Source organism: Elephas maximus, chromosome 17, assembly GCF_024166365.1.
Source record: "Elephas maximus indicus isolate mEleMax1 chromosome 17, mEleMax1 primary haplotype, whole genome shotgun sequence".
NCBI classification, from domain to species: domain Eukaryota; kingdom Metazoa; phylum Chordata; class Mammalia; order Proboscidea; family Elephantidae; genus Elephas; species Elephas maximus.
This window is the reverse complement of record NC_064835.1, coordinates 88,261,816-88,286,206: the sequence shown is the minus strand read 5'-3', so window position 1 is coordinate 88,286,206 and position 24,391 is coordinate 88,261,816. Positions and strand designations below refer to the sequence as shown.

The 24,391-nt window shown below is 48.9% G+C and overlaps 2 protein-coding genes across 2 annotated transcripts; both read right to left on the bottom strand.

Moving 5' to 3' along the window:
- Window positions 1-1,263: 1,263 nt before the first annotated feature.
- On the bottom strand, window positions 1,264-12,327 carry ANKRD23 (ankyrin repeat domain 23). Its single transcript, XM_049856667.1, has 10 exons — window positions 12,186-12,327; window positions 6,904-7,061; window positions 5,440-5,580; window positions 5,110-5,235; window positions 4,636-4,761; window positions 4,339-4,437; window positions 4,152-4,250; window positions 3,906-4,004; window positions 3,599-3,697; window positions 1,264-3,497 (listed from the first exon to the last, which is right to left on the bottom strand). The coding sequence occupies exons 1-10, from the start codon at window positions 12,325-12,327 to the stop codon at window positions 3,402-3,404; spliced, it is 1,185 nt and encodes a 394-aa protein (XP_049712624.1). The 3' UTR covers window positions 1,264-3,401.
- On the bottom strand, window positions 7,070-23,653 carry ANKRD39 (ankyrin repeat domain 39). Its single transcript, XM_049856668.1, has 4 exons — window positions 23,347-23,653; window positions 15,556-15,659; window positions 14,856-15,059; window positions 7,070-12,481 (listed from the first exon to the last, which is right to left on the bottom strand). The coding sequence occupies exons 1-4, from the start codon at window positions 23,444-23,446 to the stop codon at window positions 12,338-12,340; spliced, it is 552 nt and encodes a 183-aa protein (XP_049712625.1). The 5' UTR covers window positions 23,447-23,653; the 3' UTR covers window positions 7,070-12,337.
- Window positions 23,654-24,391: the final 738 nt, after the last annotated feature.

Here is a 24,391-nt window from a genome sequence, read left to right as displayed (position 1 = left end):
GAATTATAGGAGTTCTTCATATGTTCTGGCTATTTTGCCCTTGTCTGATATCTGATCTTGAAACAGTTTCCCCCGTTCTGTAGGTTGTCTTTTCACTTTCTTAATACTGTCCTTTGATGGCACAAAAGTTTTTAAATTTTGATGAAATCCCATTTATCTTCTTTTGTTGGTCATTTTGCTTTTATAAGAATCCACTGCCAAGTGCAAGGTCCTGAAGATTTACCCCTATGTTTCCTTCTACTATTCTTAGGGTTTTAGCTCTTATATTTAGGTCATTAATCCATTTTGAGCTAATTTTTGTTTTTGATGTGAGGTAGCGGGGCTCACATCATTGTGGTTTAATTTCCCTTTCCATAATGGCCCGTGATAGTATCTTTTCATGTGCTTATCTGCCATGTCTATATCCTCCGCTGAAATGTCTGCTCATGTCTTTTGCCCATTTTCAATTAAATTCGTTTTTTTTTTTTTTTTTTACTGTTGAGTCTTAAGAGTTCTTTATATATTCTGGGTAGTAGTCTTTTGTCAGATTTCTGGCTTGCAAATATTGTCTCCCAATGTGTAGCTTCTCTTTGCCTCTTCACAGAGTCTCCCACAGAGCAAAACTGTTAATTTTGATGAAGCTCAATTTATCAAGTTTGTCTTTTTATGCAGTATTTTTATTTATTTATTTTTTTTTTTTGGTGTCATGTCTAAGTACTCTTGGCCTAGTCCAGGATCCCCAAAGATTTACTCCTATGTTTTTTCCTAAAAGATTCATACTTTTATATTTTAGTCCATGATCCATTTTGAGAATTTTTGTATTGGGTGTGAGACATGCTTGCCCATGCCTGTCCACTTGCTCCAGCACCATTTGTTGAAACGGCTGTCCTTCCTCCACTGAGTTGCTCCTGCACCATTGTCACAGTCAGTTGGGCATGTTTGTGGGGCCTGTTTCCAGGTTGTCTGTTCTGTGCCACTGATCCATGTACCTGCCTGGCAGTACCACAGGCTTGATTACCATGGCTACGGAAGAAGTCTCGAAGTAAGGTAAACTGATTCCTCCCACTTAATCCTAGCTCCAACTTGTCTATATCTACAAAAAAAATCTTGCTGGGATTTTGATAGGAACTTTGGTCAACCTGTGTATCAGTCTGGGGAGAGCTGACTGAGAACACGGTATCTCTCTCCATTTATTCAGATCTTTGATTTATCAGTGTTTTGCAGCTTTAAGCATACAAGTCCTTACGTACTTTGTTAGATTTACACCTAAGTGTTTCACTTTTTTGGGAGCAATTGTAAATAGTATTTTTAATTTCGACTCCACGTGTTCATTGCTACTATATAGAATTACAGTAGATTTTTTTGTTTATCTTATATCTTGAACCTTTACTGAACTCATTTATTCTAGGTTTTTTTTTTCCTTTGGTAGATTTGTTGGGTTTTTCTGCATAGACAAGCATGTCACTTTCATGATAATACTGATTCCCGGATCCATCCACCAGGCATTCTGATTTAGTCAGTCTGGACATCAGGATTTTTGAAACTTTATGGTAAGGAATCCTTGGTAATTCTGACAGACAGCTATGGCTGAGAACCACTGTCCACCAGTGAACAAAGCTGCTAACAGATGTGAAAGAGCCAAGCTCTAGGCACCCGCAGCGTTCCAGCTCTGACTTTGTAGCCTACCTTGCGGTCAGGCTCGCGTGGTGAACAAGCTTGGGCATTGCCGTGGAGAAGACGGGGCCCTGGGCCCTCCCAGCCTGCCCCGGTGCTTAAGTCGCTGGCTCCTCTCAGCCACCGCAGACAACTAGGCAGTGAGGGATAGTCAACCCATTTTAATGAACAAAAAGTATTGATACATACAAAAAAGGGGTTTTTTTTGTTTTTTTGGTGTGTCTGTTACTTATACGTCCCCATTTTCTGGATGGGGAGTTACCTTCTCCGTGGTCTTGAATACCTGTTTCTCCCATGGCACCAGCATCCTGGGGGAGCACTGGGCCCATTGGTACGGGCATAATTGTGTTGGTGTGAGAAGTTTGTGGCCCATGACATGGAACACTGTCATTTTTCTCGCATATAGAGAACAGCCTTGTTCTTGGCCCTGGAAGGCCACCAGTGGACTAAAAACTGCTGCAAAATGAACGAACCCAGGTACTGTATAACCCAGTACTATGCAAGGGAGGCTAAACCTTCCGTCTTTCAGCTCTCCCCGTAGCCTGTGGTCCTCTGTCTGGGGTGGAGCTCTTTAAGGTTCGATTTCTGGCATCGAAGGACCCAGCCCAGCCAGTAGTGCTGAGATCAGCACCAGGTCTACACAGTGAAACTGGAAACCGAACAGTGAGAGGAAGGAGCTTTAGAGGTGTGAGGTGGGTCCTAAATCTACACCAGCTACCAGATGAGAGAGGAGTAGGCGTGCTCCCTGCCTCCTCCTCTACCTTGTGGGGCCAAGGTCAGAGTTCCTCAGTGTCCTGGCCTGAGGGGGATAAAGCAGAGTGGGATGCAGCCGCAAGGTCCAGGCAAAAGCTAGAACTCCTGTACCAGGTAGAAGAGCCTCAGGCTGACTAGGATTACGGGCCACCGCCCCAAGAACTGAGTGGGCCACAAGCAACCCCCAACACACAGCCTCTTCACCCGTAGGAGAACAGCCACCAGCCAGTGAGGCAGGCCCGACCCAGCCTTTAGGTATAGTAGGCTCCAGTTTAGCACAAGGTTTCCCTAAAAATTTGCTTCAGATCACTGGTCTTAGGGCATCGGAGCAACCAGGTTGGACTTTTGTTGCTGTGGGGCCTCAAACCTGTTCAATGACCCCTTCCAGACCGCCAGAACCCAACCCCAGAGTCCTCAGACCAGAGCTGTCTAGAGCTGCTCTCTTGCTATCAGGGTTGCTGCTGACAGCAATGGAGTTTTCCGGAAAAGCCCCTTGCCTAAGGGCACTGGCCAGCTGCAGAAATGCCCAGGCTGCCTTCAGTTCCTCTTGTACGTCCTCGTCGGCAGGAGATGGGCCCTTTGGGGAGGGCGGGGGCCTCATGAGCCTCCCGGACTGAGGATTAACCGACACTGGGGAAGTCTGACACCCAGCTCTGAGTAACTCCAGGCTTAGGACTCCACGTCTTTTGCTCCATCTCTAGCTCATACTCTGTTCCACTGTTCATCTGGACCCGCTTTGTCTCCTGCTCACCCGTGGTCCTCCACGCCACCCATTCCTAGCTCCAGCCCTAGCAGGGAGCAGTCATCCCTTACACGTGAAGCCAGAGAGACCTGCTTTATCACCCTGCAGGTTGGGCTGTTCCTTAGGTCTGATGGCCACCTCATCGACCTGAGGGGAACCAGGACGGATGGGCAAGAACCACAAGTGTGCAGATGCCTGAGTGGCGTGGGGATGGAATGGTGGCGGTGGGCGACCCCGTGGTCTGCTGAATTCATCAGCACCGTGTTCGAGGGTGCCCCACATGGGCCTGCAGTGCCTCCTGAATGCCCCGCTGCCAGTCTCGTGCCAGCTGCACTGGGGTCACTGATGCCTGGGAACAAGGGTGCTGGGTCAGTCCTTTCCTGGCTGGTGGGAGCGCCCCCCGACCTCCTTTATGCAGAACGCAAGGGCCTCTGCCCCACTCGTACTCACTGCGTTCTGCATGCCCAGCTTGGCTCCGTACAGCAGCAGTATCTTCATGGCTTTGTAGCGGCCGTGCCGCACGGCCTCATGAAGAGCTGTGTCTCCTTCCTGTAGAGAAGGCCCCTTCAGCACCAAGGAAGTCATCCTCCAGCCCACTTCATCCTCCCCATACCTGTCAGCCATCACTCGTGAGGATCACAGAGGGGAAGGCCAGATCAACAGGTAGCATCACACAGAGAGGAAAAATGCCCTGGCTTGCTCCCTCCGTCACAGTCCCCTAGTGGAGCGGCCTTGCCCTGAAAGACCAAGTGCCTACCTTATCCTGGGCGTCAATGTGGGCGCCACATGCGATGAGGTGCTCCAGACAGTCACTGTGCCCTGTCCGGACGGCCACGTGTACAGGGGTGCTCCAAACCTGAGGACGAGTGAGGGGGTCAGCGTGAGGTCTCATCCCAACCCTAAAAAAGGCTGGGCTTTCTCCTCCAGGAACAGCATCAGCTCCTGTGTGATGTCCCCTGCCCCGCCTCTCCTAACAGACCACCCAAAGCAGCATGCCCCTCACCTTGTCCTGGGCATTGACCTGGGCTCCCTGGTTAAGCAGCTGTTTGAGGATGTCCAGGTGTCCTCCCCGGCAGGCCCAGAACACAGGTGTCCTGTCCAGCTGCAGAACAAGAGCAACAAAGCACTCAGATTTGCTGGGGTGCTGAGCAGTGGGTTGGCTATGGAAACGGGCCTTCCCAAGTTCTCACCAAGTCCCGAGCGTCCACGCTGGCACCTGCCTCCAGCAGCTTGTTCACAAGCTGGCTGTGACCCTTCAGGCAGGCCCAGTGCAAGGCCGTGCGGTGAAGCTGGGGGTGGAGAAAGGGCTGATCAGGCAGAGGGAGTGCATCTTCCCCCAGATCCTGCTCCAGGCCTTTCCTGCCCAGCTCAGGAGGCTGCCCTGTAAAACGGGAAAGGCCTGCAGTTGCCAGGACCAGGACTACAGCGCACCAGGACAGCACTCCTGCAGCCGCACAGGAGCCCGACTCACCCCACATGTTCCTCACCTTGTCGTGGGCGCTGGGGTCTCCTCCATCTAGCAGGTACTTGTCAATCAGGGCCTCCTGGTTCTCAGCAGCTGCCTTCAGGAACGTCTCCAGGTCCACAGGCTCCAGCTGGGGCTGGGGCTGCGGCTGAGTAAGTTGAAGGACAAGAACAAATCACTCCCCCAAACTGTAGGCACCTGTGATGTCACCGATTCACCATTCCAGCTCCGTGCTTCACTGCTGGCTTGTTAAAATACCCGTGTTTTTTCTTAACTAACCCCCAGGAGGTTCTGACTGAGTAGGAGGGCTCTGGAATGCACTTTCTCAAGACACTTGGGCCCAAGGGGGAACAGCCAGCTTTGGGAGCAGCTTGGAGTCCGCAGTGTGCCCGTGCCACGCCCCATGCTGCCCTGCAAGTTACCCCTTGGGAAGCACAGCTCTCCCTTGCTCCTCAGTCCTGGGCACGCACACACCCCTGCCATCCTGAGTTCTCACCTTAACCAGGGGCTCAGGTTTCCTGGGGGGGACTCTGCGTTTTAGTCGTTTTCTTCGTCTTTGAACCAAGTTTTCTAAGTTGGTCAGGTTCTCCAGATTAAGTCTGGAGCTGTTAAATCTTTCAAGCTGGAACAGGAAGAGGGGCAGAAAAAGTTATGGTTGGGGTGGGCCTGCTTGACTGGAGACCAGGATGGTCATGGGAGCCTTGCCCGTCAGTCTTATCCTCATCTGCCCTGCCCACAGGAGGCTCCAGCGGCTCAGGTGATCAGAGCCTGGCCCACACACTCCAGGGTCCACACAGGGACTAGCCCCCCGCCCCCAGCATCTCACTTTCTTCTTTTCTTCTTCTTCCAATTTCTGCCTCTCCCGGGCCTCTTGGGATCCCAGCCTCCAGGCACCAGGCCAGCCTCCAGGGTCAGGAACTCCGTGTCCAAATCCCAGCACTTTCCTTTCCACTCTTTCCCCACTTACCTGTAGGCACAACAAGGACAGAGGGTCAGAACTGAGGGGCCCCTGGGACACACAGCTGTACCTGCCAGGGAGCTTGCTGACCAGCTGATGCTCAGAGGTCACTGTTCTGGATTTGAGAGCTGGACTCACCCTTCTCAAAGCTTTGTGGAGCCCAGTGTGTTGGCAGGCTCCCTGATACCCGTGCTTATTGCTGGCTCCCTCAGGGACCTCCCCTCTCACCAACTGTGGTGTTTGTTGCCTGCGGCGCAGGAGGGGAATGACAGCCACCCACCCTGCTCCTGCCAGGAGGAATGCAGGCTGGAGGGCAGAGACACCACAGCTATTTATACAGCGATGCTCAGGTTACCCAAGGGCAGATGGACTCTTAGCTTCCCTCCTGGGTGGTTGTCCTTAGATCCCTACCAGGTCACGTCATACTGCCACCTGACACCAAGCTCCCAGGGACAGAGGCAACACCCTCGGGTGAAAAGCTGAACTCCTGGGTTCAAATCTTGGCTATTCGTGAAGCTATGTTTCTCCATCAATAGAATGGGGTAAAAATAGCACTTACCTCCTGGGGCTGGAAAGATCAAATGGGTTACTGGGACTTACAAAAAAAAAAAAAATTTTTTTTTTTTTTTTAGAGCCTACCATAGCAAACATTCATTCTTTTCTTCCCTCAGTTCCTACCCCCAGGACCTCAGGAGCAGGGAGCACTGAGGACTAAGCAGGTTGGGGGAAGAGAAAATGTGTGACCGCTAGGATAACAGAGCCTATGGCTTTCCAGCCAGCTAGAATGTTGTCCCTTCTAAACCAAGCACTGGCCGCCTAATGCTGCCACTGGTGCAACAGGCCCTGGTGGGGCTGCTCGGTGATGTGACACCCTGGGCCTCACTACCCGCCATGTCCCATCTCGCCAAAACATGGATGTCCCAAAGCAGGCTCACAAGGCACCCTGGTCCCTGTCCCCTGCCGAGAGGCCAGACCTTCTGGGCCATTTCCAGAGCAACGACTATACAGCGGTTGAACTAAATGAACGAACACCTCAGCTACGCTGGTGTCTTCCAAGGTAGCCTGCTCTTCCCGGTTCCTCTTTCAACCTCACAGTCAAGGACAGAACTCACTAAACGCAAGGGCTTTCTTACCTACCATCACCCAACTGCTTTCCCATTCAACGTTGATCTCTTGCCCCTAACCACCCCCTCACCCGAGACTTGGGCAGACAGATGAGAACTGGATCCTCAGACCTCAGGAAGAACTGGCTGCCCTCCTCTGGCTAGCCAGACCTTACCACTGTGCCGAGACTGTTTCCCCAGCCTCCCGCCCTCTGCCCCACTTCCTTACCAGTTGCTGAATACTGATGAAGTCCATGGTCCCCCCCTGCTCTCCACACCCAGTGAGAGTAGCTGAGCTGCTCGGCCCCTTTATAGGAGAGCTGCCTCCTGGGGGCAGGGGGCAAGGAAGGACGGGAGCTTGCACCTGGGCCAGATGACTCTGTGGTTCTGTAACAGGAACCAAAATACCAGTGTGGGAACGCAGCCGCCGAGAGCAGGGAAGGAGCTGTTTTGAGCTGAGTCAGCTGCATGCTCAGACACCCACTGTCCCGAACCTCTACCACACCCCCACATCTCCTGAGGAGTAATTCAACAACAACAACAAAAACACATGTTCTCAGGTGTCTGGGCCACTAGCTCAGATTCAGGGAAAAATATTTCCTGCCTTCCTAAGCTTAGACCTTAAACCAAACTCGTTGCCATCAGGTCGATTTCAACTCATAGCAACCCCTCTAGGACAGAGCAGGAAACCCTGGTAGCAGAGTGGTAAAGAGTTACGGCTGCTAACCAAAAGGCTGGCAGTTGGAATCCACCAGGTGTTCCCTGGAAACTCTATGGGGCAGTTCTACTCTGTCCTATAGGGTCGCTATGGGTCAGAATTGACTCGATGGCAACAGGTTTTTAGGACAGGGTAGAACTCCCCCACAGGGTTTCCTAGGAGTGGCTGGTGGATTTGAACCAGGGCTCCCTACTGAAGAAACTCAGGCCTGAGCTGCCATGTCATTTCAGGCCTGGCGGCCTGAGAAACCTGACAGACCTACCTGACTGGCCTGGCAAAAGGAGCCAGAATCCAAAGGAGGATCTCAGGGGACAAGCCAAAGAGGTTGCCTCCTGCCTCAGGAGCCCTCGTAGCAACTGCATGAGGAAATCAGGCTTCACATGATTGCCTGAGTAGCCAGTTTCAAGGTCCTTCTCTACTGCTTGGCGATTTTCTTCCCTAGGGGTCTCCTACTTCTCCTTCACAGTTCCTGTTTCTCTTTCCAGACACTCTGAGGGTCAAGCTATGCTGCCATGAGAAGCCAAATCTAGCCTGTTATTGGCACTTCTTGAGAAATCTCCCATGCCCCGACACCCAAGTCCCCTAAGACACTCTCCCTGGCATGGAGCGTGGCCTTCCACAGACAAAGTGAGGGAGGATCTGCTCCAGGTCCCAGTACCTAACCTGCAATTCAATCTGTCTCAGCAACCAACACCCAGTTGTGCCTTGAATTCTGTCTTGACCTTTGAAAGGAAATCGGATACCCTGTAAATAAGATTCCAGAATCAGAGCAACATGAGCCTAGATGGCCGAAGCAAGGGGAAGAAGAACTAAGATCACGAAGCCAGAGGCTCCAAAGGGCTGCTGAGGGCCCACTGACAGGCCCCGACTCCTCCATCAGTACTTCCAAGCTTTGAGGGAACTTGGGGAAACCCATAGCTTTAAAAAAACAAAACAAAAACTCAGCTCTTATGCTTCACTGGTTTTGAGGAGGGGCAGTGCTGTCTAGACTAAAGTAAGGGCAAACAGACAAGAAAAACGAAGGCTTCGGCTCTGGATGCCACTGTCCACCCGACTATAAATTCCTCTCCTTCGGCATTTGAGGAAAAGGCATTTTGCATCAACAAGCTTCATCTGAAATTCTCAGCAGAAAACTAGTTTCTCCTACATGAAACTACTTGGTATTAACTCTCAGTGAAAAAAAAAAAAAAGTACTCCTTGTGAAAAATCCAAACATTGCGGATAAGCCACAAGACCCCTTTGACTAACCACCCTCATCACAGTGACCGACCCCTTTGACTAACCACCCTCACCACAGGGACCGACCCCTTTGACTAACCACCCTCATCACAGTGACCAACCCCTTTGACTAACCACCCTCATCACAGTGGCCCAGAAGAAACCTTGGCACCAGTTTGACGAGTATCATCCAGGCTTTTTTCCTCTATATTTTGTGTATTTACGTACATGTCTCTATGGACATGTTTGAAGAGGCATTGTTACAGACTGAACTGCATGTCCCCAAAACATTTGTAAACCCTAACCTCTATGCCTGTGGTCATAATCCCATTTGGGAATGGGTTGTCTGTTATGCTAGTGAGATGGGATTAGTGTGGGTATATCTTGAGTCCATCTCTTTTGAAATATAAAAGAGATTAAATGCAAGCTAAGAAGCAGAAATGGGTAAGACAGATGCCAAGACAGATGCCAAGACACATGGAGATCTCCAAGGAACCAGGAAACAGAAGCTGAAGAGACAAGGACCTTCCTCCAGAGCCGACAGAGAAAGAAAGCCTTTGCCTAGGGCTGGTGCTCCCCTCAAATATGTGTATCAGTTTGGCTAGGCTATGATTCCCAGTGTTGTGTGACTGTCCACCATTTTGTTATCTGATGTGATTTTCCTATATGTTGTAAATCCTACCTCTATGATGTTAATGAGGTGGGATGGGTGGCAGTTATGTTAATGAGGCAGGACTCAATCTACAAGACTGGATTGTGTCTTGGGCCGTATCTCTCTTCAGATATAAAAAAGAGAAGGGAGCAGAGAGACATGGGGACCTCATACTACCAAGAAAGCAGCACAAGGAGCAGGGAACAGAAGGTGTCCTTCGGACCTGGGGTTCCTGCATGGAGAAGCTCCTAGTCCAGGTGAAGATTGATGACAAAGACCTTCCTCCAGAGCCGACAGAGAAAGCCTTCCCCTGGAGCTGATGCCCTGAATTTGGACTTTCAGCCTACTAGACTGTGAGAGAATAAGCTTGTTTGTTAAAGCCATCCACTTATGGTATTTCTGTTATAGCAGCACTATATAACTAAGACAGAATTTAGTACGGGGAAGAGTGGGGTGCTGCTCTAACAGACACTTAAAACGTGGAAGCAGTTTTGGAACTGGATAATGGGTAGAAGCTGGAAGGGTTTTAAGGTGCCTAATAGTAAAATCCTGGGTTGCCTTCAAGAGCTTGTTGGTAAAATTATAGACATCAAAATGCATGGCTACACAATCTTTTATTAAAGAGATTAAGTCTATGATTGATGGATCTTACCAACTACCACAGCAGAAAATCCACCAGCTTAGTCTGAAGGGGTCAGAGACAAGACAAAAGGGAACTGTCTGCCTCTTGGAATTCTACAGGCAGGAAACAAGCCAAAGAAACTACATCTGTTATCCTCCAAGAAAAGAAAAGGACCATCCCTGGAGCAGTTTGGAAATCAGCAGAACTGTTGAAAGGAGCATGGGAAGCAGGGCCTTCTCAGTTTCAAAGGGTGGGGCCTGGATCTCAAAGGGTGGGGCCACAGCCTCCTAGGTTTCAAAGAGTCAGATCTTCACCAATTGTTCCAGAGTATGGGGCTACCATTAAGGTACACCAAGCGGATGGGGTCGCTACTCAAAGCTGGGGCTGCTATGCCCAAAGGGCAGAACAAGGCCTGCTGGGGCTGAGGGGGTGGGGTTGGCACTCAGATGGACTAGGAGAATGGGGCTGCCCAAAGCCAAGGGAGTCTGGAGGGTGGGGCCATTGCCCAGGTGATCTCAGAGAAAAGAGGATTTTCAGGCTTTGAGAGCTAATGTAATTTGTTCAGCTGGGTTTTGGACTTGCTTGATGCCCGTTATCCCTTCTTTCCCTCCAATTTCTCCCATTTGTGATGGAAATATCTACCTTGTGCCTGTTCCACCATTGTATCTTGGAAACAGGTAACTTGTAGTCTAGATTTCACAGGTTCACAGATGAAGAGGGATTCTGCCCCAGGATGTAACACACCTAAAGTCTCACCCATATTTGATTCCGATGATTCAGAAGATGAGGCTTTGGACTTGGAGTTGATTTAAGATTTTCGGGATGATGGGATGGGGTGAATGTGTTCTGCATGTGGCAAGGATATAAATTACTGGGGGCCAAAAGGTGTAATGTTATGGATTAAACTGTGTCCCCCCAAAATACATGTTATAAATCCTAACCTCTGTGCCCGTGGTTAAAATCCCATTGGAGAATGGGTTGTCTTTGTTGTGTTAGTGAGACAGGATCAGTGTAGAGTGTATCTTGAGTCAATCTCTTCTAGAAATAAAAGAGATTAAACGCAAGCTAAGAAGCAAAGATGAGTAAGACAGATGCCAAGACACAGGGAGATCCCCAAGGAACGAAGAAGGTGAAGAGACAAGAACCTTCCTCCAGAGCCAACAGAGAGAGAATACCTTCCCCTACAGATGGTGCTCTGAATTCAGACTTCCAGCCCCCTAAACTGCGAGAAAATACATTTCTGTTTGTTAAAGTCATCCACTTGTGGTATTTCTGTGATAGCAGTACTAGGTAACTAAAACAGGCATCATACTGCAAACACAACTTGGCGCTCTTTCCATATTAGCCCACACAACTTTACCTGGTTCTTTTCATTTGTTGCACACCTCTCCAAATGATGTATGTGACACAACTGAATGATTCCCCCTCTCGGTGAGCAGTTAGGTTAGCTCCAATTTTTTCACGTTATACCCCATTCTGCAATGCACATCTTTTTATGCATGCGGGAATATTTCCCTGGGTTAGCTACAAACACATCAAATTATTGGTTATGCTCACTTAAATTTTAATAGATATTGCGAGACTGCCTTCTACGGTGGCTATGTCAACTTCCACAAAGTTAAGACAAGTGACAGCCTGAGAGAAGAAAAAATTATATATATACATATACACATATAAAACAACCAATATCCATAACATATAAACAACTCCTATGCATCAATAAAAGGACATGGACAGGATGTTCACAGAAGACACAGGTATTTGACCTGGCTAGTAATTAGAAAATGAAAAATAAAACAATAGTAGCTTTTTACCCATCAGATTGTTAAAATTAATGAAATTATGACATAAAAGCAATTGTTGATCAAGTTTTGGGGACTCAAGTGCTCTTAGACCCTGCCTGCAACATGCCAGGCACTCTCTTCAGTGCTTTCCATATATTCACTCACGTAATCCCTACAATCACTTTGACGCAGGCCCCACGGTTATCATTTTCCTTTTAGAGATGAGGACCTGAGGGTGAGAGGGATAAAGTGATTCTACCAAGGTCAAACACTACCAAGGTCAAACACCTAGAAAGTGGCTTCACTTTCTCTCATATTCCCTATTTTCTTCTAATACTAACATACTTTTTTTTTTTTTAAATACTTAGGTCTTTAACCTACTAGAGATTTACTTTCATGAGATGAGGTAAGAATATAACTATATTTTTTTCCAAAAGGATAGACGTTTCCACGTGAACTAACTTAGAATATGACCATCTGTCCAGGCTTAGTCAATTGCAGCCCCCACCAAACGTACTCCCTTGCTTCCACAGTGGCCAGACGTGGGGCTTTTCCTGGGTCTTCCTGCAGTTCCCCGCCTGCAGCGTAGATGCTGACCAAGGTAAGAGCTCGGAGACTCGGAGACTCAGTCTGTACTCCTGAAGGGCAGCCTGAGGCATGAGATGGCATTTAGCTGGCAAGCAGGTCCTGAGGGTCACTGTTGCAGGGAAGCAGGTCACATGCTAGCCGTGCCTTCTGGTCTCGGACAGCCTTCAGGGCTGGGCTGTGTTGCAGTAGGAGGGAGCAAATGTCCATGTGACCCTTTTCAGCAGCCTATGGAGAGAGAGGCCTGAATCAAAAGCCATACCACCAGAGGGACCTCCTTCTCACTCCTAAAGAAGAGGCCTGGTGGAAACGGAGACACTGGTTGTGTATTTCCCCTCCCCAAACCCAATTCCTACCAAATTCCAACATTTTGCATACAGATTGGAGGGGTACCCCAGTGCCATTCAGGCAGTTAGCTTGAGTCTTCCTTCTTGTGTCCTTTGCCCAGTGGCTATCCTTGCCTCAGCCAGGCTTGCACGCTAGAGACAAATACAGACTGGGTACCGCTACTGAACGTTTTGATCAAGAGCATATAGAAGAATCCTGATCAAAAGGGAGGAAATGCAGAACAGAATTTCAAATTTTCACGTAATCCAGATTTTCTGGAGCCATGCAGACTGGACGAACCCCTGAAACTATTGCCCTGAGATAATCTTTAAACCTTAAACTAAAAATATCCCCCAAATTCTTCTTAAAACCAAACAATAGTTTAGCTTTACTAGTAAAGAGTGTCTGCCTTGAGCGTTATGCTCTTTTAAGATCTATCTATGTGGGGTGAAACTGACCACAGTAGCTCAAAAGTGTAGACAGGAACTTTACGGGGCAGTGAGTTTATGTCGATGGGGGTGGAACAACTCAGAAAAGAAGGGTGGGAATGGTCGCACAACTTGAAGACTGTAATCAATGTCACTGAATTGTACGTGTAGGAACTGTTGAACTGGTATAGGTTCTGCTGTGCATATTCTCAAGAATAACAAAACTATTAAAAAAAAAAGTACCAACATTTGCAAACAGATGATTAAAAAAAGAAGAACAATTCATATCGCTCACACATCTGCATTCTAAGGCACCGCTGCGTGAGAGAAAAAGGGACAGAGGTTCAACTAGGATGCTGCGAACTGTGGGGAACCCCAGCCAGGTCCGCCCAGGGCAGCGTCCCGTCTGTGAACCAGGTCCACCCGTGGCAGCATCCCGTCTATAAACAGCCCTCATGTGAGCTGTGACAGTAAAGAGTCTGAGCAACACCAGTTTAGACCATAATCCAACTGACAAGGATCTTGAAAAAATAACAACATCCAGTTCTGTAAATTTCCAGCAAGCCCCTGTATTAAGTGCTGAGAATACAACAGTAAACAAACAAAAAAAAAAAACCCAGCTGTCTCTAGTGAGAAAGACAGACACTGAACAGAGAATTTCAAGGGGGATAAGAGTTAGGAAAAGTCAAGGACAGGGTGCTTTGGGCTAGGACTGTGTGAGCTAACCACGAGTGGGGGCCAGGGAAGGGTCTCTCAGGGTATGATGTGTAAGCTGAGATCCAGAAGGAAGGGCAGACACGAGTCAAGTGGAAAACGGGAGGCAAGAGGCATTCAGACAGAGGGAAGAGCTTGTTATATACAGCCCTGGGATAACTGTGGAAGGAGCCCTGGTGATGCAGTGGTTAAAGCCCTTGGCTGCTAACTGAAAGGTCGGTGGTTCGAACCCACCAGCCATTCTGAAGGAGAAAAGATGTGGCAATCTGCTTTCATAAAGATTTACAGCCTTGGACCCTATGGGGCAGTTCTACTCTGTCCTATAGGGTCACTGTGAGTCGGGATCAACTATTGAGTTTGGCTTTTTGGGGTTTTGGGGTGACAGAGTAGTAGGTTCAAGGAACTGAAAAAACTCACAGGGCCGCAGCGTGAGGGACAAGGACAGGTGTTCAGGATAAAACTGCAGAGGTAGGTAGGCAGGCGCTAACCCCAGACTGCCTTGTAAACCAGCCTCAGGGCTTGGTAAAAGAAAGCCACTGAACGATTCTAAGGAAGGGTATGGAATGAGGAGAACTGCTTGTCAGAGCCAGCACTCTAGGGAAAAACAAGGTGGGAGCAGGAGAGGAGTAGACCGACGCAGGTACATCAACTACACGCACAGAACACCCTCAAAGACGCTTAAGAAATCGGCAACGGTGACCGCCTGGAGTGGACGGCCTGGAGGACTGGGGGTCGGGGTGGAAGGCAAACGCATGTCCACGATGTGCCTCCCTGTAATCCTCGACTCTTGACCATGTTAGGCATTTCTATTAAACAAATAGAAGCTGAATTGAATAACCACTCTGACTACCGTACGGGAAATGCACCGGGGACAGGGTGTGCAGGCCAAGTTTAAGAAAACTAGAGATGCGGAAAGGCGTTACTAACGTATCATTCGGTGAAAGTGAGATAAAGTAACTCTTCACTCTTTAATCACCTGCCGAGGAAAAGACTGGGGAGTGATACATTAACCCTTAACCTGGGAAAGGGGGGCACTGAAATCACAAAGGATTTTTTTTCCTGTTTTCTCTAATAAACATGTTATAGCTTTTATAATTAGAAACAACAAGCTTTTAAGGGGGGAAAGGACAGACCTTATGTAGACTGGTCATGCCATCGTCATCTGTCAGCTGGGGGTCGGACCCATACGAAAGCAGAAGTCGCGCGATTTCTGTGTGTCCGCAGTAGCTGGCCCGGTGCAGAGCGGTGGCGCCTCCATGGGTTTGGGCGTCACACTTGGCTCCACTTTCCAGCAGGAACTGGCACACAGCGTAGTGCCCATTGCGGCTGGCGTAGTGCTGCAGAGAAGAAACCGAGGTCAGGAGCAGAGCTCAGGCAGGGGCAGGGTGGGGCAAGGTGAGGGTGCGGACTCTGGGGTGGGACGCCGAAACCACCTCCTTGCCACCCATCAGCTGAGTGACCGGGGAAGCTTCTTAATTTCCGGCACCCACGTCCTCAGCTGGAGAGCGTGCCTAATACTTAATTCCACTTCACAGGATGTTAGGAAAATGAAATGAAGTAACTGATGTAAGGCACCTGCGCTAATTGAAATACCCAGGTTGACATGACAGTTAAACTGACCCCTGCTGGGAGCGGAGCGACAGGGGGAGAACAACCATCCCCCGAGCGGAAGCTTCTCCCCTGACCTGTGTCCCCCCAGCTCACCCGAGCGGAAGCTTCTCCCCTGACCTGTGTCCCCCCAGCTCACCCGAGCCGAAGCTTCTCCCCTGACCTGTGTCCCCCCAGCTCACCCGAGCGGAAGCTTCTTCCCTGACCTGTGTCCCCCCAGCTCACCAGGGCAGTGTAGCCGGCCGCGTCCGGCTGACTAGGGTCCACCGCCTTCTGGATGAAGGACTTCACCTGTCCAAGGTCTCCGTTCAGCGCCGCTGACCAGATTCCTGCGGAAGACAACCAGAGAACAGAACATGCTGAATGACTGGGGGCTTTCCCCTCAGTGTTCTCATGGAAAATAAGTAATTTGTTCACTCAAATGTTAACTGAGCACCTCCTCTGTGCCTAGGGCTATCCTGAGCGCCCCAGACAGTAGACTGGATAGAGAAGTCCCTCCTTCCCACATCAAACGGAAGGCTAGATAAAGTCGTTTTAAACTCAGATAAAATGTCTTAAGCTTACAGAGACCAAAGTCTATTAGTGGTTACTAGAGGTGGTGGGAGAAAGGGGCGCCACCAGTTAGAGGGCACTGAGCTTCAGGTAAGGGTGATGGTGGGGAGGGGAGCCATGGCTTAGAGGGGGCTGAGCTCTATTCAGGGTGATGGAGGGGAGCCATGGCTTAGAGGGTGCTGAGCTCTTGTTTAGGGTGATGGAAGGGAGCCATGGCTTAGAGGGGTCTGAGCTCTGTTTAGGGTGATGGAGGGGAGCCATGGCTTAGAGGGAGCTGAGCTCTGTTTAGGGTGATGGAGGGGAGCCATGGCTTAGAGGATGCTGAGCTCTTGTTTAGGGTGATAGAAGGGAGCCATGGCTTAGAGGGGGCTGAGCTCTGTTTAGGGTGATGGAGGGAAGGGGAGCCATGGCTTAGAGGATGCTGAGCTCTTGTTTAGGGTGATAGAAGGGAGCCATGGCTTAGAGGGGGCTGAGCTCTTGTTCAGGGTGATGGTGGGTCGGGGGGAGCCATGGCTTAAAGGGGGCTGAGCTCTTGTTCAGGGTGATGGTGGGTCGGGGGGAGCCATGGCTTAGAGGGGGCTGAGCTCTTGTTTAGGGTGATGGAAAACTTGGACGTGGACAGTGGTGTTGGCTGCACAACAGGAGGCACGTATTCACTCTCACTGAACGTTGGTGTGAAGAATGCTGAAATGGCAAATGCTTTATTTCATATATTTTTACCACCATAAGAAAAAATATTTCATTGTACAGTCAAATTTGAAAACAAGAACAGGACATTGCCAGGTGGCAGGAAACAAGTGGAAACCAGAGCTAAAGCGGTAAGCAGGCACCAAAGCTGCAGAATCCAGGGGATACTTGGAACTTGACTCATATCTCGGGGGCTTTGGTTCAAATGCCCCAGCACGATCTGGAGTGCAGGCTGCAGGCCATGAGCATGGCGGGGAACTAGAGCAAGGCTCTTTACACAAAACTAGGGGGCAGGAAGTGTTACATCATGGGTGACTGGGGACTGGACGATCTTCACTTACCTGCCCTTCATAGCTTCAGGAAGCAAGCTGCCATTCCCAGGGAGAAGTCACTCATTCTGTCAATATTTACTAAATACTTGCTTTGTATCTGGCACTGGTCTAGGCATTTGGAATCAGGACAGAATAAATATATCCCTGCCTTCAAAATATCACCTATATGAGACCAAACAGTCAACATTTAAAACAATGATAAGAATGTAAGGGGGCAGGGAAACTAGACTAATGGAAATAGAACAACCAGAATGGAAATAATGAGGACATTCACACACTGTGAGGAATGTGACCAATGCCACTGAAATAACTTGTCTAGAAGTTGTTGGATGGGAACCCAAGCTGCTGTGTAAACCTTCACCAAAAACACAATATTATCAAAAAAAAAAAAAAAAGAATCCCTATCCTCATGGAGCTTCCATTCTAATCAAGGGAGATGGAGACAGACAATAAACAAATAAATATCTAAGTGTTACGACCAATAAGCAACATCATAATAAACAGAGAACATACTGAAGTTGTCAAGGATTTCATTTTACTTGGATCCACAATCAACACCCATGGAAACAGCAGTCAAATCAAACGGCTCATTGCATTGGGCAGCTCTGCTGCCAAAGACCTCTTTAATATGTTAAAAGCAAAGATGTCACTTTCAGGACTAAGGAGCGCCTGACCTAAGCCATGGCATTTTCAATTGCCTCATAAGCATGCGAAAGCTGGGCAATGAATAAGGAAGACAGAAGAATTGACACCTTTGAATTATGGCCTTGGTGAAGAACACTGAATACACCATGGACTGCCAAAAGAATGAACAAATCTGTCTTGAAAGAAGTACAGCCAGAACGCTCCTTAGAAGCAAGGATGGTGAGACTTCCTCTCAGGTACTGTGGACATGTTATCAGGAGGGATCAGTCCCTGGGGAAGGACACGATGCTTGGTAAAGTAGAGCGTCAACGAAAAAGAGGAAGACCCTCAACAAGATGGATGGACACAGTGGCTGCAACAATGAGCTCAAGCATGACAACGATTGTGAGGATGGCGCAGGACCGGGCAGTGTTTCATCCTGTTGTCCATAGGGTTGCTATGAGTAGGAACCGGCTCGAAGGCACCTAACAACAACATCAAGTGTTATGAGGAAAAGTAGTAGGGAAGGAACATAAAGAGTGGTCAGGGATAGCATCTGATAAGGTGACGTTGGAACAGAAACCGAAAGGAAAAGAGAAAAAACACCATTCAATAGCTGTGGGAAAACAGTAGCAGAAGAAACCTAAGGTATTAGATACCTGACCTACACAACTTCCAGGTGTGGGGCCCACATTTGTGCTAGCTTTGGGGAACAAAAATGCCAAGCTGAGAATCTGTCATGAAAACTGATTCAGAAGAATGAGCCCTGAAAGCAGAGGCAACCTTAAAAAATGTTCTATAGGGATGCCACCTCTCCTCAAGCCACACAACCAAGGCACGTGTGAGAATGCACGACTAAGAGCACCCCTCTGGTGAACTCAAAGACCCACAACTGCAAAACAGGACGTAATCTACTCTATCGACCGCTCTGACCAGGGACACAATCCAAGGTCCTGGATAAAATGGAGAAAAAAAAATGTAGAGCAAAATTCAAACTCCTAAAAAAAGCCAGACATACGGGACCGATAGAGGCTACTGAGGAACCCCCGAGACTATCGCCCTCAGATAACCTTTGAACTTGAAATTGAAGCTACTATTTCTGCAGGTCACCTTTCAGCCAAATAATAGACTGACTCAAAAAATAAACAATATCAACCGTGAGTAATGTGTTCCCTTAAACAATTAACTCTGAGACAAAACGGTCAACAGCTACCCAAGAGCAGAGTTGCGAGGGCAAGGAGGGGAAGGGGAGCTAGGTAAATGGAAACAGAACAAAGAGACTGGAAATGAGAATGGTGAAACATTGCAAAAACTGTGACCAGCGCCACTGAACAATCTCTACAAAAACTGTTAAACCAAACCAAAACCAAACCCGTTGCCACTGAGCAGATTCTGACTCATAGTGACTGAGTAAAACTGCCCCACAGGGTTTCCAAGGAGTAGCTAGTGGGTTTGAAGCATGAACCTTTCAGTTAGCAACTGAGCACTTCAACCATGGAGCCACCAGGGCTCTTTACACAGAGTGCTCTGAAACTCCACGGTGGCGTTTAAAGTACCAAAGTCATCTGTCTTTCCCAGCTCTTTAAACTCAGCTCCGTCCTGACCAAGCAGGACAACATGAGATAGGCGAGCGAGGACAGCCTCAGATAGAACACAATCATGGGTAATATTATGGACTGAATTGGGTTTCCCCAAAACATGTACTGAAAGCCTAACCCCTGTACCTGTGAACGTGACCCTGTTTGGAAATAAAGGTTTCCTTATATTATGTTAATAAGGCCGTGCCAGAATACAAAATCCCAAAACTGGCTGCTGTTGAGTCGATTCCAACTCACAGAAACCCACAGGACGGGGCAGAACTGCACCACAGGGTTTCCAAGAAGCGGATGGTGGATTTGAACTGCCAGCCTTTTGGTTAGCAGCTGAGCTCTTAACCACTGCGCCAACAGGGCCCAAAAATTGTTAAAGGGAAACCTAATTTGCTATGTAAGCTTTCACCTAAAACACAATAAAATCCTTTTAAAACATTTTTAGTTTTTATTGTGCTTTAAGTGAAAGTTCACAAATCAAGTCAGTCTCTCATACAAAAATTTATATACACCTTGCTATATACTCCTAGTTGCTTTCCCCGTAATGTGACAGCACACTCCTTCTCTCCACTCTCTATTTTCGTGTCCATTCTGCCAGCTTCTGACCCCCTCTGACCCCTCATCTCTCCTCCAGACAGGAGCTGCCCACATAGTCTCATGTGTCTGCTTGATCCAAGAAGTTCACTCCTCAACAATATCATTTTCTATCTCATAGTCCAGTCCAATCTCTGTCCGAAGAGTTGGCTTTGGGAATGGTTCCTGTTTTGGGCTAACAGAAAGTCTAAAAAAATTTTTAAAAGATAAAAAAAAATTGGAAGAATGTGCCCCAAAATATTAGCAATGATTACCTCAATGTAGTTAAGGATAATTTTTAATTATTTTCTTTAAGCCAGTTGTTATGGATTGAATTGTGTCCCCCCAAAATATGTGTTGTAAATCCTAACCTCTACGCCTGTGGTTATAATCCCATTTGGGAATGGGCTGTCTTTGCTATGTTAATGCGACAGGGTAAGTATACGGTGTGTCTTCAGTCAATCTTTTTTCAGATATAAAAGAGATTAAACAAGCAAGTGAGAAGCAGAGATGGGGGAAGAGAGATGCCAAGCCACATGAAAATCGCCCAGGAGCGGAAGCTCAAAGAGACAAGGACCTTCCCCCAGAGCTGGCAGAGAGAGAAAGCCTTCCCCTAGAGCTGGGACCCTGAATTCCGACTTCCAGCCTCCTAAACTGTGAGAAAATAAATTTCTCTGTGTTAAAGCCACGCATTTATGGTATTTCTGTTACAGCAGCACTAGATAACTAAGACACTGGTTTTTAAAATTTTGTAAAATAAAAATGCAGCATTTTTTCAACTCTCAAGACCAGGTTGAGTTGTCCCTTCTCCATCAAGCCTCTCCTGACCGTACCAGGGAGTGATCCTTCTCAGTGCTCCTACAGCACATTGTTTGTGTCGCAATCATTTATCACAATGAGTTATAGATATTTGTTCAAATGTAGTTCTCTCTCACTGAGTAATGAGCTCCTTCAGTGTGGGAACGAAACTCCTAGCACAATGCTTGCTCAGAGGGTAGATGCTCAATTAATGTTGCAGAAGGAATGTAGGAAGTTTGCACGGTGGGTGGGGAGAGTTTTTTAGGGAAGGCCAGCTTTGGTGGTTAAACACAACGTCCTCAGGACTCACCTGTCACTGATTTTCAGGGACATTCCTCACATAAAAATTTAGTCCTGTTTTCTTTTCACTTGAATACATTTATAAATCAGATTAAAAAAAAATGCAGCATTTTTGTAAAAAAAAAAAAAGTCATCTACTGGCATAAGAGACAGTAAATATGACAAATGGAAAATACATGTCTCAAAAATTAGCCATAATAGCACATTCTGGAAAAGACTTTAACACAACAATGCTTAGTATGTTCAAAAAGATGAAGGAATAGAATCCACAAATCAACAGAACATTAGAAGACTAGAAAAAAACAACAGGCAGACCAGAAATAAAGGCAGTAGATTAAGAAGTAGTATTTTTTTTGGCTATCATTGAAATAAAACAACAGAAATAATAGATATGTTGAACAGTACTGCAGACACAGTTGATGAGAGAATAACAATTTGGAATCACCCAGAAGGCAGCACAAAATGGTGAAGAGAGAGACATTCAAGAGGTAAGGAAACCTGGAAGGCAGATGTCTACATCTAACAGGAGTTCTGAAGAAAGAAAGAACAGAAATTGGAGAAACCGGAGGAAAGGGAACATCTGAAGAGATAACATCTGACAATTATCCAGAATTAATGATGACCACGAGTGCTCATGAGAAACCACATTAAATCCCAGGTGAGGTTAATAAAAGCAACTCCAGCTGAATATCAAGAACGAAGTTTAAAGGTTACCTGGAAGATTATCACCCATCTAAGACCAACAGCTCACAGGGCTGCTGTCCATCATGAGGCAGAATCGACTCCACTGCAACGGGTTTGGCTTTCTTTTTTGGTTAAGACCAAAAATAACACTACCAGCAAACTTCTTGGCAGCAGTTGCAGATACCAGAAGGTTAAGGAATATTTTTAAAGGACTGAGATGGAAGAATAATTGTCAACCTGGTAATTTATACCAGTGTAGTATTGTATCACTCAGGGTGAGGGGGGAAAAAGCCTTCCTCACTGAAAAAAGTATTAAAGGATGTACTTCAGGAAGAAGGAAAATGAACCCAGAGAGAAATGACAGGATACAAGAAACTATGACTTGAAACAAACCAAAAAAAAAAAAAGAAATCCACAACAAAATAGACAAGAATCTTTCTCATGTCTGGAAAATACACAATAATGAGTACCATTAAACAAAATAATGTCCGATTGTAAAAACTGCTTTGATGAAAGCAAGGTGATAAATCTGAGTAACCTGGAGGGGAAGGGGTCCTACTTTGGATAGGGCAGGGTTTTTTTCCTCTATGGTAGCACTACTGACATTTTGGGCTGTATAGTCCTTTGTTGGGGGGACTGGGGAGGCTGTCCTGTTCATTGTAGAATATTTGCAGCATCCCTAGTTTCTACCTAAAGAGCCCTGGTGGCGCAATGGTTAAGTGCTCAGTTGCTGTAACTGAAAGGTCAGCAGTTGGAACCCACCAGCTACTCTGTGAGAGAAAGATGTGGCAGTCTGCTTCCAGAAAGATTACAGCCTTGGAAACCCTACAGGGCCGTTCTACTCTGTCTTACTGGGTCACTATGAGTCAGAGTCGACTGGACGGCAGTGGGTTTTAGTTTAGATGTTAGCAGCACCCTTCCAGTTGAGACAAGCAAAAATTTCTCTTAAAAAACACAAACAAGCCAAACTTGCGGTCCAGTTGATTCCAACTCATAGCGACCCTATAGGACAGAGAAGTGCCCCATAAGGTTTCCAAGGAGTGGCTGGTGGATTCGAACCACCAACCTTGTGGTTAGCAGCCGTGCTCTTAACCACTGTGCCTCCAGGGCTCCTCTCTGTTCCTTATGGGCAGCATAATCTCAGCACTCATAATCTGGGGCAAAATACCTCCCTCTCTGGGCCCGGTAGGTCGGGATAACATCACCTGTCTCAAGGGCTCTCTGTAGGAGCCCTGTGCCACGTCTAAAAGGTATGGACACTGAGGCTCAGCACGTGCTAGTTCCCTCCACTCACAGCCCTCAAGGTCAGAAGCTCCATTCCCTCAAGGCGGCTGCAACCTCCCAGTCGCAGGTCTTGCTCCATCGCTCCTCAAACACCTGAGCAGGCTTGAGTGTGCCTGATGCACACCGGATTCGGAGTCAGGCCCAGTGCCATTACTTGGGAAAGTTACTCAAACCAACGCTTCCATCTTCCCACCTGCATTCTAGATGATGTCTCTGACAGCTAAGCCCTTGCAGTGCAGGCTCTCAATAACCAGGGACCTACCAGCCCACCAGAGTCCCCGGGTGGTGCAAACCGTTAACGCACTCACTGCTAACCAAGTGGTTTATGGCTCCAGCCCATCCAGAGGCACCTCGGAAGAAAGGCCTGGCGATCTACGTCCAACAAACCAGCCATTGAGAACCCTGTGGCGCGCAGTTCTGCTCTGACACCCATGGGGTCGCATGGGTCTGAACGGACTCCATCGCCACTGGTTTCAACGAGCTAGCCCCTCGCCCTGCTCCCCGCTGACCCCCGTTCACGGCCGACTCCCACCTCCACTGAGCGGCGCCAATGTGGCCCCCAAAGGCCGGCGGCCGGCGGCCCTCCCGCTCACCTCTCTCGAAGTCCATCTCCTCCAGCGTCTGCTGCACGGTGGGCACCGCGCTGTGGTGGGAGCAGCAAGGGCCATCGGCGCAGGGCCCAGGAGCCGCCATCCCCGGGGCCGACGGTCAGTAGGGAGCTCAGCCTCAGGGACCGGGGCCGACGGTCAGCAGGGAGCTCAGCCTCAGGGACCGGGGCCGACGGTCAGCAGGGAGCTCAGCCTCAGGGACCGGGGCCGACGGTCAGCAGGGAGCTCAGCCTCAGGGACCCGGCCGGCCGTTACCTGCTCCGCAGACCTGCATCTGACCACTCGGCGAGGGCAGCTGCGCTTTTAGTCCCACCACCTACTGAAGCCAACCAATCAGAGGTCTAGGCCTTAGCACAAGACCCAATCGAGGCGGCTGGGCAGACGTTGCGGCGTGGGGCCGACACCCCAGCCGCCACTGAAGCCAACCAGTCACTAGTCTAAGCCTTAGCGCGAGAACCAATCGAGGCAGTAGGGCGGGACTTGTCGCGCTGGGTTCGAGCCCCTGAGGCAGCCACATGGGCCAACCAATCAGAGATCCAGGCCTTAGTGCGAGAACCAATGGAGGTGGCGAGGCGGGATTTGCCGAGCGGAACCCGCGCCCCAGGCAACCACTGGAACCAACCAATCAGGGGTCTAGACCTTAGCGCCAGGACCAATGGAGGCGGCGGGGCGGGACTTGCCTCGCCTGGGCCGCGCCCTGAGCCGCCACCGGGGGACAGCAGAGGACCAGCGAGAGAGGCGGCGGGGCGCTAGTCCGGGGCTCGCCCTCGTCCGGACACTCTGGGGGGGTGGGAGGTTCGGGGCCGGCCGCCGGCCCAGTGGGGTGTGGGGAGCGGCCGGAAACGTTTATTCCACGTTCGCCGGGACTGAATCCCCGGAGGCTCCCCGCCCTCTCCCGTTACCGTGTTACGCCCCCATCCCACCGGGCTCCCCTGCCCCGGGGGTCGCGGCTGGAGCTGCGTGACCGCCCACGTCTCGGCCTCAGCCGGCCACACCTTGTCCTGTCACTAGAGCCGCACGTAAGCAGAGG